Source organism: Rhipicephalus microplus, chromosome 3, assembly GCF_043290135.1.
Source record: "Rhipicephalus microplus isolate Deutch F79 chromosome 3, USDA_Rmic, whole genome shotgun sequence".
NCBI lineage: Eukaryota > Metazoa > Arthropoda > Arachnida > Ixodida > Ixodidae > Rhipicephalus > Rhipicephalus microplus.
This window is the reverse complement of record NC_134702.1, coordinates 271,140,918-271,154,319: the sequence shown is the minus strand read 5'-3', so window position 1 is coordinate 271,154,319 and position 13,402 is coordinate 271,140,918. Positions and strand designations below refer to the sequence as shown.

General features: G+C 46.1%; 1 protein-coding gene and 1 long non-coding RNA gene across 2 annotated transcripts; one reads left to right on the top strand and one right to left on the bottom strand.

The window, feature by feature from the left end:
* The first annotated feature begins 39 nt into the window (after nt 1–39).
* On the top strand, nt 40–3,794 carry LOC142804265 (uncharacterized). The gene is made up of 3 exons (XR_012894558.1): nt 40–579; nt 1,051–1,156; nt 1,259–3,794. It is a non-coding gene; the product is annotated as an uncharacterized LOC142804265 (long non-coding RNA).
* Nucleotides 2,856–5,221, bottom strand: LOC142804264 (uncharacterized). Its single transcript, XM_075891012.1, has 2 exons — nt 3,796–5,221; nt 2,856–3,177 (listed from the first exon to the last, which is right to left on the bottom strand). The coding sequence occupies exon 1, from the start codon at nt 5,098–5,100 to the stop codon at nt 4,081–4,083; it is 1,020 nt and encodes a 339-aa protein (XP_075747127.1). The 5' UTR covers nt 5,101–5,221; the 3' UTR covers nt 2,856–3,177; nt 3,796–4,080.
* Nucleotides 5,222–13,402: the final 8,181 nt, after the last annotated feature.

Genomic DNA, 13,402 nt, shown 5'->3' with positions numbered 1-13,402 from the left:
AATGAAACTCTCAAGTTCAAGTGCTCACCTGTAGAGGACGAACAAATCAACCGCGGCGCGTTTCTACTTCAAACACCCAAAGTGGATCTACTGACCTCTCTCGCCACTCGCGCTATTGCACTTTCTTGTAGAGGCTCCTTCGTCGGGGCCAAGTTTTATTTTAAAATGATCAAATACTGCATGTTTGCGTACCGCTACACATAAAAACATTTTGTTCTTCTAGCAAGTAGTTTTTCTTAAACATGTGCTGCGTCATCAACTTTTTGTAATAGTTTTTGCTCCAGCTGACTCGATGTCAGTGGCAGCCTATCGACATCATTATCCTCATTTCAAAGTTTGCGGCGGCTAACGGTTGTGACGGCAGGTAACGGCTCGCGGTACGTTCGGATGTGTCTCGACTCTCGGACTGTTTCGTTTCGCTGTCAATATTTCGAGGCTCTGCCGACCGACACATTCTTTCTCATTCTGTTTATTTTGACTCGTTCAAATGCTTTCGCGAAGAAAATTCGAGTGACTTTCGGGGAACGAAGCGACCGTTGAAGCTTTCATCGGATGAACACCCGTTGCAAGCCCGGGCCGGTGAGTAGAAACCCACTTCAGTTTTTTAAGGATGGCTGCTTGTGGGGCTAGTTGGTTCATTTCAACATATGTAGTTTTTTTTCGCCAATGACTGCGTAGGCGTCAAACGGGGGCAGCGCATTGCAGTATTAAATTTTAAAATTGTTGAACGTCTCAATCTGTAACAGGAAAAACGTGCGTTACTTGCGGCGTGCATGGCTTCACGTGGGAACGCGTCGCTGACTCAATAGCTAATTCTGAAATTCTATCACCAGGTCACACCAACCAGGCCGTTGCGATAAAAGAAGGCAAATAAATCACTGTCGCCTCGCATGTGTCTTCTCAGCTAGCCCATATATTGCAAAAAACCTACTAGTTAATAGTTTACTGCAGTCGCGTTTGAAAAACATCACATAATTATGGGTCTGATTTTGCTATAGTGTGACAAAGGAAGCGTCACATAAATGAGAAATACTTCTTTTTCTGCCACAGCCTCCTAGCCCACCTGACATGGAAGCAAATGTGTACAATGGGCAAGGAACCTGCTACACGACATGCCTTGTGAAGAAGCAGCCCTGAGTGATATACGTGTTATGAGGTACCACTACATATATGTATTAAATACTGCTTAACTGAGTTTATTTGTTTACTTTGGAAAATTTCATGCATTGATATCTGGTGATGTTACTTGTTTTTCCAGACTGCCATGCAATGACAGGATGACTACCTCCGAATGTCCACTCTGCAAGCATGTTGAAACATCTGAATGTCCACTACAACAGGTCATCTCTAACCTCACACATGTAATGCTGTTTTTGTGAATGTTTTACCGCGCATATCGTGGAGAGGTGCTTTAGATTGACTACAAGCATTGCCTGCCTACCGTGGCATGGAATCCACACTTCAATAATGTTGAAACTGTAACACTATTAGTTAGATTGTGTGGCGCTGCTGAGCTCAACAACACACTGTTTGATCCCAGCCACTGTAGCCATATTTCGATGGGGGTGAAACGCTAAGACGCTTGTGTGCTTAAGGGTTTGTTCGATTCACCTGCACCACATGATCCAATTTACCAAGTGCTGCACCTTGCCATTCGTTTCAGCGGCGCAGCAATGGCATCTTCTAAATCTTGCCATTCATTTCAAAAAACGCAGGAGAGGTACAGCACCAAAACTATACCATGACTTTCCTGTACCTTTTGCTCTGACGGCGCTGGTTAGGTGCAGCCGCTCGCACAGCTTAACAAACAACATAGCATTAGACGTAGGTGCTGTACCCACCTCTAAATGCAGCGTGTTTTGCCAAGATGTTTGCACCTCATTAAATTAAGCGAACAAAAATAAGGATTCCACCTTGTCGGCACCTTGTCGTTCACTTGTGATGCCGCACCGCTGAACTCCTGCCGCACAAGTTCTAAACTTCTCGTGCACAGCTGTGAACCAGTTCGGATTGGTGCAGGGGAACTAAACTGACCCTAAAAAGATGGAAGCTTGAAAATATGAAAAATATGTTAACATAAGGGGTCAAATCAAATGTTTCGACAAGCAAGCTTGTCTCCTGTGAGGCTACAATGTCATTTGTTTGAATCCCTGGAAGCCAGAATCAATCTAAATTTGCCCACTACTGTACAACTCACGATCACATCATAGTTGGCATGTGAATCGTCGGAAATTATTATTTGCACTACATAATAAACACACCCACAGTGATGGGCATAAACAAGCTTTCCGACATTTAGTTGTGCCTTGTGACAGTTTGCAAACAACACCCAGAACTGTTTTGTCTTAATTAACTGTGTTTAGCTCATACAAGTTTACAAAAAGATGCACCAAAGCTCATAACACTGCACTCAATTGCTTTAGCTCTGCACATCTGTTCAATGGGCTCCTAAAGTAATAAATCATAAAGGTGATGAGCAGTTGCAGCACAGCTTCTTTAAAGACGTGGATGCTGTCATGAAGAGCAAGATTGTGTTCATTGCATGTGGTACTGTTTTTTTTTGGGGGGGGACAAAAAAACGTTCCAGATTTCCTTGTGCACATCTGCTTCTGTTTAAATTAAGTTGTCATAACTATAGTGTCTACCACTACGAAGTGAAATTCTGTGCACTACGGTCATGAAAAAAAAAAAATCTAGGAAATCGCACAGGTAGTTGAAACATACATGATCTTCACTTATCTACAGCCACACTGCAAGATAGTACGTATTTCAAGTCCTAACCTCTAAAAGTAGCAGGGAAAAAACAACTTCATTTTCAAGCACAAGTATACTGAAAAAGTAAACATAATAACAAGTGTGTAATAAATGTGACCTTTATTGAACCAGTATTCGGACAGATTCACATCATGTACCACCAGTTGATTTCAGGAGTGCTTGCTTGCAAGAGAGTACTCAAGTTCTATGGATATGTCTATGCAAAAAAAAGGGATTGTGCTCGGGGCTGAGCAGATAGTGTGATGTAAGAGTACCAACAAAGATGTACAGACAACAAAATTGTACAATGAATACCTGAAGCTTATTTTCTTAGAATTGGGCCTTTTCGATCTGTAAGCACACACCTCATAAGTGTCCCTTTAGCATACATGTTCGCTGCATACTCAGCAGACTGGTCATTACCTGCGACGAGAAATTCTAGCTGTGGTAACTGTGTAACTTAACTCTAACAATAAATGTAGCAAGCCTGGAATATTTTTAGGCCCATCCCCTAAATACATAATACCTATGATATGGGCTCACGGCTGAGTATTAAAACTAGTGCCTACTCTCTCGACACGACGCGACATTGCAGAATTATGAAGTACTCAATGTAGCATTGCAGAGCGAGAATGATTCAGAAATGCACGCATACGCAATTGCTTATTTAACAAATTTAGCAAAACTACATTGCTCTAACTGCGCGAGCTATCAATCGGCAATGTACAAGTTTCCTTCCCGATTCCACATCATGCATTCGGTTCAAGATCAACACTACGGGGCAAGCGCCGCATCTGACGGCAGAATCGGACCCTTGCCCTGAAGCCACGCTATTAAACTCGAGCGCCGCAACACAATGAGAGCGACGTTCATTCAGCGATTTCGATGTTCAGTTATATGCATATGCTTGTTATCTTTCAAGAGTCTTTACACATGGGTTGAAAGCTTTCGATATGTATGAGTGACTTGTTTTGTTCGGACCAGACCGTAAACATTGATCGTACCGGCTTGGACACTCGCAATAAACGATGCAAACCTTACTTGATTGACGTTGTTTTTGCCAGTCGAGGCCAGCTAGGTCCCCTGGCGATAATTACAGACGCGAAGCGCGATTTGGCAACGAAAAAAAAAAAAAAACCCCAGAGGAAGCGAGCAGCGCGAACCAGCCGCGAGCTCCCCGCCTGCAACAAAAAAAACGCGTCTGTTTATTGATGATGATAGTACTACTAGCGCCACCTCGCCTTGCGGTATTGCAGTTCGGTACGCCGCCGCTACGAATTTGCATGTTATTTTGATACAACAGCCCAAAGGTACAGTTTCCGTTCTCTAAACTGGTAGGTGTTCTGTTGGGTAGAGACGGTGCATTAGGGCCCCATGTGTGTATGTGCTGCTTTGCAGGCGTCTCAGTATTACGCTTTCCTCTTTTGCCGGTTTTGGGTGTGGTGGAGGGTATACTCGTCGCTCCAGCCTGTAATGCTGGAGTAACGACGAGTAGGTGTTTTGAACAACGTCCGTCGCTTGAACGACGGGTCGAATGTCCTGTGGGCAGGGGGCAGCCTGGCTGACGTGCTCGCGGGCAACGGCGTGGGCCGCTTCATTTCCCTGCAGACCCTCGTGTCCTGGCACCCATAATACACAAGTGTATGGGAGTGGAGTGCTTCGCCGTTTCAAAATATTGATGGCATTGGCTGAGATACGGCCCTTAGCAAAATTCCTGCAGGCGGCTTGTGAGTCGGTGAAAATCACCGCGGCGTCTGTACATGTTGTGGTTGCTAGAGCGATTGCCGATTCTTCTGCGGCGTCTGAATTGAGTGCGTTGACTGTGGCCGACGCTAATTCTCGGCCTTGAGAGTCGACGACGCTGACAGCGTACGCGTTTTTATGCGGATACTTGGCCGCGTCAGTGTAGCGGGCGTCCGGGTCTTGCTTGAAATGTCGTCGAATAGCGTTAGCTCTAGCCTTGCGTCTACTTTTGTGGAAAGTAGGATGCATGTTGCGTGGAATAGGTGTGATGGACAGCGACTCTCTAATGTACAGCGGGATGCGCTTTTTCCGGTCTGCATCGGCGATGAACGTGTCGCTGTAGTTGAGGTACTGGAGCACCGACCTCCCCGTGAACGTCAGCTTGAGCCTCTCCAGCTGACTGTTCCTATGCGCTTCGATGAGCTCTTGCCACGTGTTGTGGACGCCCATCTTTAGGAGACGTGTGGTAGAGGCCATTGGCAGAAGTCCCAAGGCTACTTTAGTGGCCTTTCTTATCATGTTATTAAGTTTTTCAATTTCAGCGGTTTTCAAATTCAGGTACGGCGTGCCGTACGTAATGCGGCTGGTGAACAGAGCTTGCATTATACGTAGCGTGTCGTGCTCTTTGAGTCCGTTTCGTTGATTCGCGATCCTCTTGACAAGGTGCGTGAGTTGTGATAGTGTCCGTTGGAGTCTCGGTATGGTGGCAGCTCCCGATCCATCCTTGTAGATGTGAACTCCAAGCACTCGCAGGGTCTCGACTTTTGGAATTAAGGTCCCTTTCAGCGTTACGCTATGGTCGGGCTCGTCGTATAGAGGGGGTATGCCTCTTGCTCTCGCTTTGAGGACGAGGTGCTCGGATTTCTCGGGGGCACAGCAGAGACCGCAGTTTCTGGGATACGGTTCGATGGCATCTACGGCGGTTTGTAGGCAGGTCTCTTGTCTTCCAGTGTTCGAAGCCCTGGTCCAGAGCGTGATGTCATCAGCGTAGATCGCGTGCCGTAAATCAGGTATTTTGTCGAGAATTTTTGGCAGTGCTCTGAGGGAAATAGAAAAATAGTGCAACAAATGAAAAAAGAAAATGAGAATAAAAGCATTTTATTGTGTGTAACGGATCAAGTGAATCAAGTACTCGACTTCAATTACGCTGTGAATTCATCAGCACTTTCTACGGTTGATGTCTTGAAATACTTAGGCGCATAGAGTTTCATCAAGGAGGTTCGTTATTTTTAGAAACGTTGCTTCTATGCTATGTCTTCTGGAGTGGAGGTGCGCCTCGACATAGCCTCCTAGATTTCCCTAGCCACCTAGAAATCTAGGAGGCTATGGCCCCGCTAAGTGACGCCGGTCGCCGCCGTATTAGAAAAGGAAAGTCTCTGAAGCAGACGGCAAAGTGCGCTTCGTAGATCCGCCCTCGCAGTGGCCTTTGGAGACTGTGACATGCGTTTGTAAAACAGTTAAAGATTTTACGAGGCCACGGTGGCTTTGTGCGTCGCTTATGGCTGCACAAATCACACCAAGAAGATGCCTCGGATCACTTTTTCACGTGTAAGTATTCTCGCTTCATTTGCTGACGATCGCCAGCTGTTTTAAATGCGAAGCATTTCTTAGCAAACTCTGGCGACTTTGAGCGCATCTATCTATCTATCTAGCCGCTTACGTTTGGGTGCTTTCGTGGTCACCACTTTAGCTTGGCGTGAACCAAAATTAGCGTGGGAGGGTAAGATGGTTTGACAAATACGACGCGCTGGTCAATACAAGAATAATGCCACAATCTCGTCGCGTACATCGTCAAACACTTCCCGTCAAACAGTGGCACATACCCACAAGTGGTTATATGCCGCTAGTATGCAGGTATGTGCAACAGGTGATTGACACATTATCTACCCAGGAACGACGAGTACACACATGTGAAAATATAGCGTGCGAGCGAACAAATACCCGACCTCGGTAACGTCGACCCGACGAATCCAAAGAATAAATTTCAGGGTCCCAGCTGAAATCGAACCCAAGTATTCTGCGTGCAGGGGCGGCGCCAGGATGTTTTTACTTAACCACGAAAAGTGAGTTCCTCCGGGGGGGCAAGCTAGCTCTGCTCCTACTAGGTTTTCAATATATGCTTCCGGGCACTTGGGTGGGCATAGGGGGGGCAGGCGAGAATTTTGGGGGGACTCCAGCCCACCCTTGCCCCCCCCCCCTGGCGCCGCCCCTGTCTGCGTGGCAATGAAGTATTTTACCACAAAGCTGTGCCAGGTCTCGGAATTACTTTTCGGATAGACGCTAATCTTGGCGAAACGTCTGTAGTGGTTGCAGTGCTGCCTACCCAATTTTATAAACATTACGTATGTACTCCTTTGATACAGCCCTCACGTCGGGTTAACGTCAATTGTGGTTTTTTGCCATGCGCTAAAGTTGATTTATGCGGCAGTGTCCAGAACCAGCATGCTCACGAGCATCAGCGCTTCATATCAGCTTCTGGTGTTGCTAATACACATGTTAGAGTTGGCATCTTTGCGCAAGTGCAAACAACTGGTTATATAAACATCTGCAACTCTTCAACATATGTCTGTGCGTACAACCTTTGTACTTACATATATTTAGTGTCATTTCATGGCGCGTAATTCGATAAACTTTTTTTTGCACGGTCACCTTCCCTCCATATGCTTCGCATAACATCAATTTCCAGGTATGTGGGATCTGCCGAATTTTTACACATATTTTGTTAAACTAGAAACAATATTAACGATGAGCATGCGTGTAATACATGCGTATAGCTGTATAAAAGGTAACCTGAAGCTTTAAATGATCGCTGACATGACGCTGTCGCTGAGTTTTAAGTTTATGAACGAAGGACTTGCGGTCTGTGGCTGCACGTATCAAACATTGGAACGAGTAGGACGTCTGAATGCCTTTTGTTTCCAAGTTTTCTGGTGTTGTCTTACAAGGCAAGATCGACGGCGTGCATGCACATACTTTTTGGCGAGTGATTATCGAATTTGGTGCATGTTTATCGAGGAATTCTCAAACGTAGAGAACATTTCTATGTCGTGATCATCCGTGTTACAGGTTTCCGAAAGACAGTGCGCTGCGTTCTGTCTGGGAACGTGCTGTTCGAAGAAATAGTTGGGGGGCTACGGACGGTGACCACATCTGTTCTATTCACTTCGAAGAATGCTGCTTCGACGGAACGAGGCAGACAACCTGCAGACTGCAGCGGTGCACCTTCCATTTTTCCTGCTGTCTGAGTGCATCTGCAAAAACCTGTTAGTTTCTACCTCCTTGAAATAGCTTCAATAGAATGTAGTCACAAAAATAAGCAATTGCGTCTAAAACAAGATAAGACACCTAGCTTTGAAATACGTTCTATTTTAAGTGCCGACGAAACCAAAACACCAATAGACGATGTTGCCAAAATGAGTGAGTGGCGTTATATCAAACATCGAGACCGCGTTTGGAGCCTATGAAGGCTATACTTGCCATGACAACACACGTCACCAATGGAAGTTGATAAATATCATGCACAACCAACGCCACTGCAATCGTTCTTATAAACGGTTCATTTGGGTTACGTCTCCTGTATTTTATCGGTTGAACGCGACTTCGGTGCTTCGGTTTTGGTTCCGCCTGTACACTGGTTAGAATTCTATAACTCTAGAAAAATTTCTGGTGACTCCCAGTTTACTTATTTACCTCTATTTTTTAACTTTAGCTGTATTTATTCCATTTTCCTTATATATTATTTGGTAATCTGCCAACACACACACATGTACATATATGAAAGAGGCGAGCAAATGTCGCGTTCCCCTTAATCTTGAGTATTTCTTGAAACACCCAATATATACTACAACCCTTTTGTACCGCAATAGTGCGCCAGCAAGCTCGATATGCGAAGCATCCCTCGACAACAGGTTTCTGAAAGAGTGCAGCTGACAATGGTTGCATGAAATAGTTTGTTTAATAAACAAGAAAAGGCATTTGTTCGTTGGTGTAATGTAAAAGTGGTTTCCATCGCATTTTTTTTTTTAAAGTGTGAATACACTTTATAAGCGACCCTAAACCATCCACCGCCGTCGGCGGCGTCCGCAGTCTTCTGTCTAGCTTTAAAAGAAAGAGGACTTGGCGGGCCGCATCGCGACGCTCTACCGAATAAGCCACGGACGCGACGCTGATATCGGTGTCAGTAACGCGCCTTATACCCCCTTCCCCTTCGCTCGCTCCTCCGCTCTCCTCGCTCGCTGCAGCTGCGCGTGCACCCCTCTCTTTCGCGCGCCCGCCTTCTCTCTCAGTCTCCCGTCGAGAGCGGGTCGTGAGGGGGAGTAAAGTTAAAATCTGTTGGCATTCGCCAGTGAGTTAACGTAAACTCCCCCGTGTGATCAAATTGCGATTACCAGGAACCATTACACCATAAAGGCACCATAGTGTGATTAATAAATATAATAGTGCGAATTAATAAATACCCCTCATAGCATCACCCCGTGTATTCGCACTTAACCATGTTCACCCTCGGGGAAATTCTTGGGAGTTTCTAGCGTGAAATTGCAAACGAACGCGTGTGTTCTATTGCGATCTGTGGCAGTTCCGCCCTATTTTTCCTCTAGCAATATGGCCGCCAGTGGCTTCACTTGCTCCCATGGAGTTTTCCTTCCTCCATGCTTGCTTCCGTTGGCGGCGGCGGGTCGCGGGACGCACCCCCCCCCTCACAATGCACTGCGCCAGGCGCTCTTACAAGGTTCTCGGAAGCTGTGCGCTCATTGTGTGTGTGTGTGGGGGGGGGGGGAGGGTCTATCCACTCGCCTTTGTAAATTCGCGGGCCCGGACTGCCACTCCAGAGGTTCTATAAAACCTCCTTGATGCAAGCATAATCCGGGACCCTTATCAGTCAGGGTTAATTCAAAGACTGGAAAGAGTTAATAGTCGAGCAGCGAGGTTCATCCTATCAAAATACTCCCGTACAGATTCTTTCTCCGAAATGCTCAATTCGCCCACGCTTGCGGAACGCAGGCGCATATATCAAGGTTAAAGTTTTTTTTACTATCTCACTAGAAAAAAATTTACCATCAATAGCTACCAGTACTTGAAAGCGTATGGGAAGGTAGAGTATTGAGAAGAGGGAAAGAGGGTACCTTCGAAGTGCCTCAGATGCACATACACAGCTACGTGTTTCCTTTCTTCCCAAGAACCATAACACAGTGGAATTAATTGCCGCTACTAACAAGAGAAATTAAGCGCCACCGCAGATAAATTTCAGAATAACCTTGCACGAAATTAAGAAAATATACGCATGTACTCATGTTCTATCTGTGGATGACTCTGGATTAAATTATTCGTAAGCATTCTGTCTTTATTCTTGTGTCATGTATGTACAGAATATTCTCCTTATTTCCGGCTGTGTATCCTTGTACATAGTGCTCGGTTATGGTACAGTGTCTAGAAATATACTGCCTAGTCTGCTGAGCGTGGGCTAGGAGATGGCCCCGCAGCTGATGACTGCCGGCGGCACCCGCATGGTGCGCTGCTGTGTGAGTGGGTGCACAGCAGCGCACTATGCACAGCAGCGCACACAAAGGAAAGGGGGACAAAGCTGACATAAACAAATACCGTCGTATTACAGTGACATCAGTGGTCGACAGGCTGGCGATGCAGATTATAAAGGAAAGACTGCAGGCATTGGTAGAGGATCAGGGGGTGCTGGGGGAACTGCAGATTGGGTTTCGGAAACACAGGAGGTTGGAAGACAATCTGTTCTCACTGACGCAGTGCATCGAAATAGCAGAAAAGGAACACAGGCCCCTGTGGTTAGCATTCTTGGACATCAAGGGAGCATACGATAGCGTGATTCAAGAGGACTTGTGGGGAATACTGGACACACTAGTTGTGGAAGATGGAGACGCTAATCTTTTAAAGGATATCTATAAAGGTAACAAGGCAGTTATAAAGTGGGAAAAACAGATATCCAAGCCTGCAGAGGTAAAACGGAGGCTTAGGCAGGGGTGTCCTCTGTCACCCTTGTTATTCATGATGTTCCTACAAAGATTAGAGGCCAAATTAGATGGAAGTGAACTTGGCTTCAACCCCTCTTCCGTCAAACAAGGAAAACTCATTGAACAGGCACTACCAGCATTGATGTACGCAGATGATATAGTGCTAATGGCCGACAACAAGGAAGATTTGTGGAGATAGACGGACATCTGCGGTAATGAGGGAGATAGGTTAGATTTCAGATTCAGTAAAGAAAAATCAGCAGTCATGATTTTTAATGATAATGAAGGTAGTGAGCTTAGAATACAGGAGGTCACGCTAGAGATAACAAATAAATACAAATATCTGGGCGTATGGATAAGCAACGGAGCCGAGTACCTAAGGGAACACGAAATATACGTGACGAATAAAGGTAACAGCAACGCAGTGGTGATGAAAAACAGGGCACTGTGGAATTACAATAGTTATTGTGTTGTGAGAGGAATATGGAGAGGGGTCATGGTTCCTGGTCTAACGTTCGGCAATGCCGTCTTGTGCATGAGATCAGAAGTTCAAGCAAGATTAGAAATTAAGCAACGTGGAATAGGTAGGCTTGCTTTAGGAGCTCACGGGAATACTCCAAATCAGGGAGTACAAGGTGATATGGGATGGACATCATTTGAGGGCAGGGAAGCAAGCAGCAAAATAAAATTTGAGAAGCGATTGAGAGAAATGTGGGAGGAGCGTTGGGCTAGGAAGGTATTCGGCTACTTTTACATGAAGAATGTCGATACAAACTGGAGGAAGCGAACCTGAAAATCAACGGGTAAATACTTAGAAAACAACAGGGGGCCAAACCAAAAAGAACTATCGGTTAAGAAGAAGGTGAAGGAAACGGAGACTGATATGTGGAGAATCGGCATGGTTAAGAAGTCCGCACTAGAGATCTATCGAACCTTTAAGCAGGAAATTGCCAAGGAAAGGATCTATGATAATACTCGGGGTAGGTCTCTACTGTTTGAGGCCAGGACGGGAGTATTGCGAACCAGGACATATCGGGACAAATATGAGGGGATAGACACGGTATACAGTGCGTGTGAAGAGGAAGAGGAAACTGCCGAACATTTGATAATGTTCTGTAAAGGGCTTCACCTTAAAGTTCAGGATGATGGCGCAGAGTTTTTGAAAGCACTAGAGTTTAGGGACAGGGAGGGTAAAATAGACTTTAAGCAGTAGAATTAACTAGAAGGAGGTTATCTGATATGTGGCTAAAGTCAAGGCACGAGTGAAAATTAAACCCTTCACTGCAAAGTACCAGTCCTATACTTACCATTTAAAGGGAAAAAAAGATAAATCTTGCTGTTGGTTCACTAAGTATTCCGTCTAGGTGGCGTTAGCCACCACCCGATCTAAAGCCTACAGCTGTATTACTCCATCCAATCCATGCATTTGCGTTTAATCCTTGCGCTCCGCAAGCGCTGCGAAGCTTCCAGGAGGCCGAGCCGCGCGAGGCTAACTATTATTTTGCTGCATTTTCGGAGTGTTATTTACATAATGCTTTGTAAGAACTACTCGATTGATTTCACAGTACTGGTGCTTTGCAATACCAAATGAGGATTATTTCGTGACATGCATATCGCCATCCACTACTGCCCGCAAAAAAACAACAAAAAAAAAACAGGCAGATCCCACGTAACTTGGGAATCAATGCTATACAAGGTTACTCTGTTGTAAGTGAAACATTATGAAGTGACGCTAAATATATGCGAGAAATTGGATAGTCAACACTGGAACCAGCATTGGCGTTTCACGAACGTTTGGCTCTTCTTGCAAATTATTTTGAAGACCTGGCGTGGGTCTGTTTTCCACGCAGATTGCTTGGCTTGGTTTCCACGCAGATTGCTTGGCTCGAATTTCTATGCTAGGACACAAACGTTTATTATTTGCATTCGTAGGGTCAACATTGCCAATGCCAGCTTAATGCCAGGAGTGGGCACGGCGGACCCGGAGCGAACATGTGGCCTAAAACGCCATTCTTCCACATTGTGCAGGTTTTTCTGTTCGGTCTGGCCGGAACGCACTGCGCAACCGACGTATCAACAGCCTACACGTGCCGTATGGATTCACCCAAGATGGGCCCTTGCATCGCCAGTAATTGCTACCCTGTCATCGAGCTTGCTCCGCCCCCTTCGCATCATGTGACCTCGTCTGCGTCCCCTATAAAAGTTGGCATCCAGAACTTCTGCTTCAGTGGGCACGGCGGACCCGGAGCGAACATGTGGCCTAAAACGCCATTCTTCCGCATTGTGCAGGTTTTTCTGTTCGGTCTGGCCGGAACGCACTGCGCAACCGACGTATCAACAGCCTACACGTGCCGTATGGATTCACCCAAGATGGGCCCTTGCATCGCCAGTAATTGCTACCCTGTCATCGAGCTTGCTCCGCCCCCTTCGCATCATGTGACCTCGTCTGCGTCCCCTGTAAAAGTTGGCATCCAGAACTTCTGCTTCAGTGGGCACGGCGGACCCGGAGCGAACATGTGGCCTAAACGCCATTCTTTCGCATTGTGCAGGTGGGTACTGACTACTGTACAATAAGGAGCGATTGCCCTGGTCTTCTGGTCTTGCCGTGCCCCCATCAGTGCCTTTGTATTGCGTATGACGTTTACTGCGTATGCTCATTACTTCTGTGTGGGGATGTTGAGGTGAACCCTGGGCCTGTCGAGAAAATGCTGAACGAGCTACTGGATGGTCAGAACAAAATTTCTTCGGACATAGCTGCGATAAAGGCGCAACAAGATTACATGGAAAAAATTATTTCCGATTGGAACTCACGTTTCGCTGTACTGGAACAACGTACTGCCTGTATTGACGCTCTGAAGGTGACAGTGGCCACGCTTGAAGCTAAAATTACTGATCTTGAAGACAGGAGTAGGCGGTCCAACCTA

What these genes read in the sequence shown, in the direction of transcription:
- LOC142804264 (XM_075891012.1), bottom strand. Translation starts at nt 5,100, where the DNA reads ATGCAAGCTCTGTTCACCAGCCGCATTACGTACGGCACGCCGTACCTG.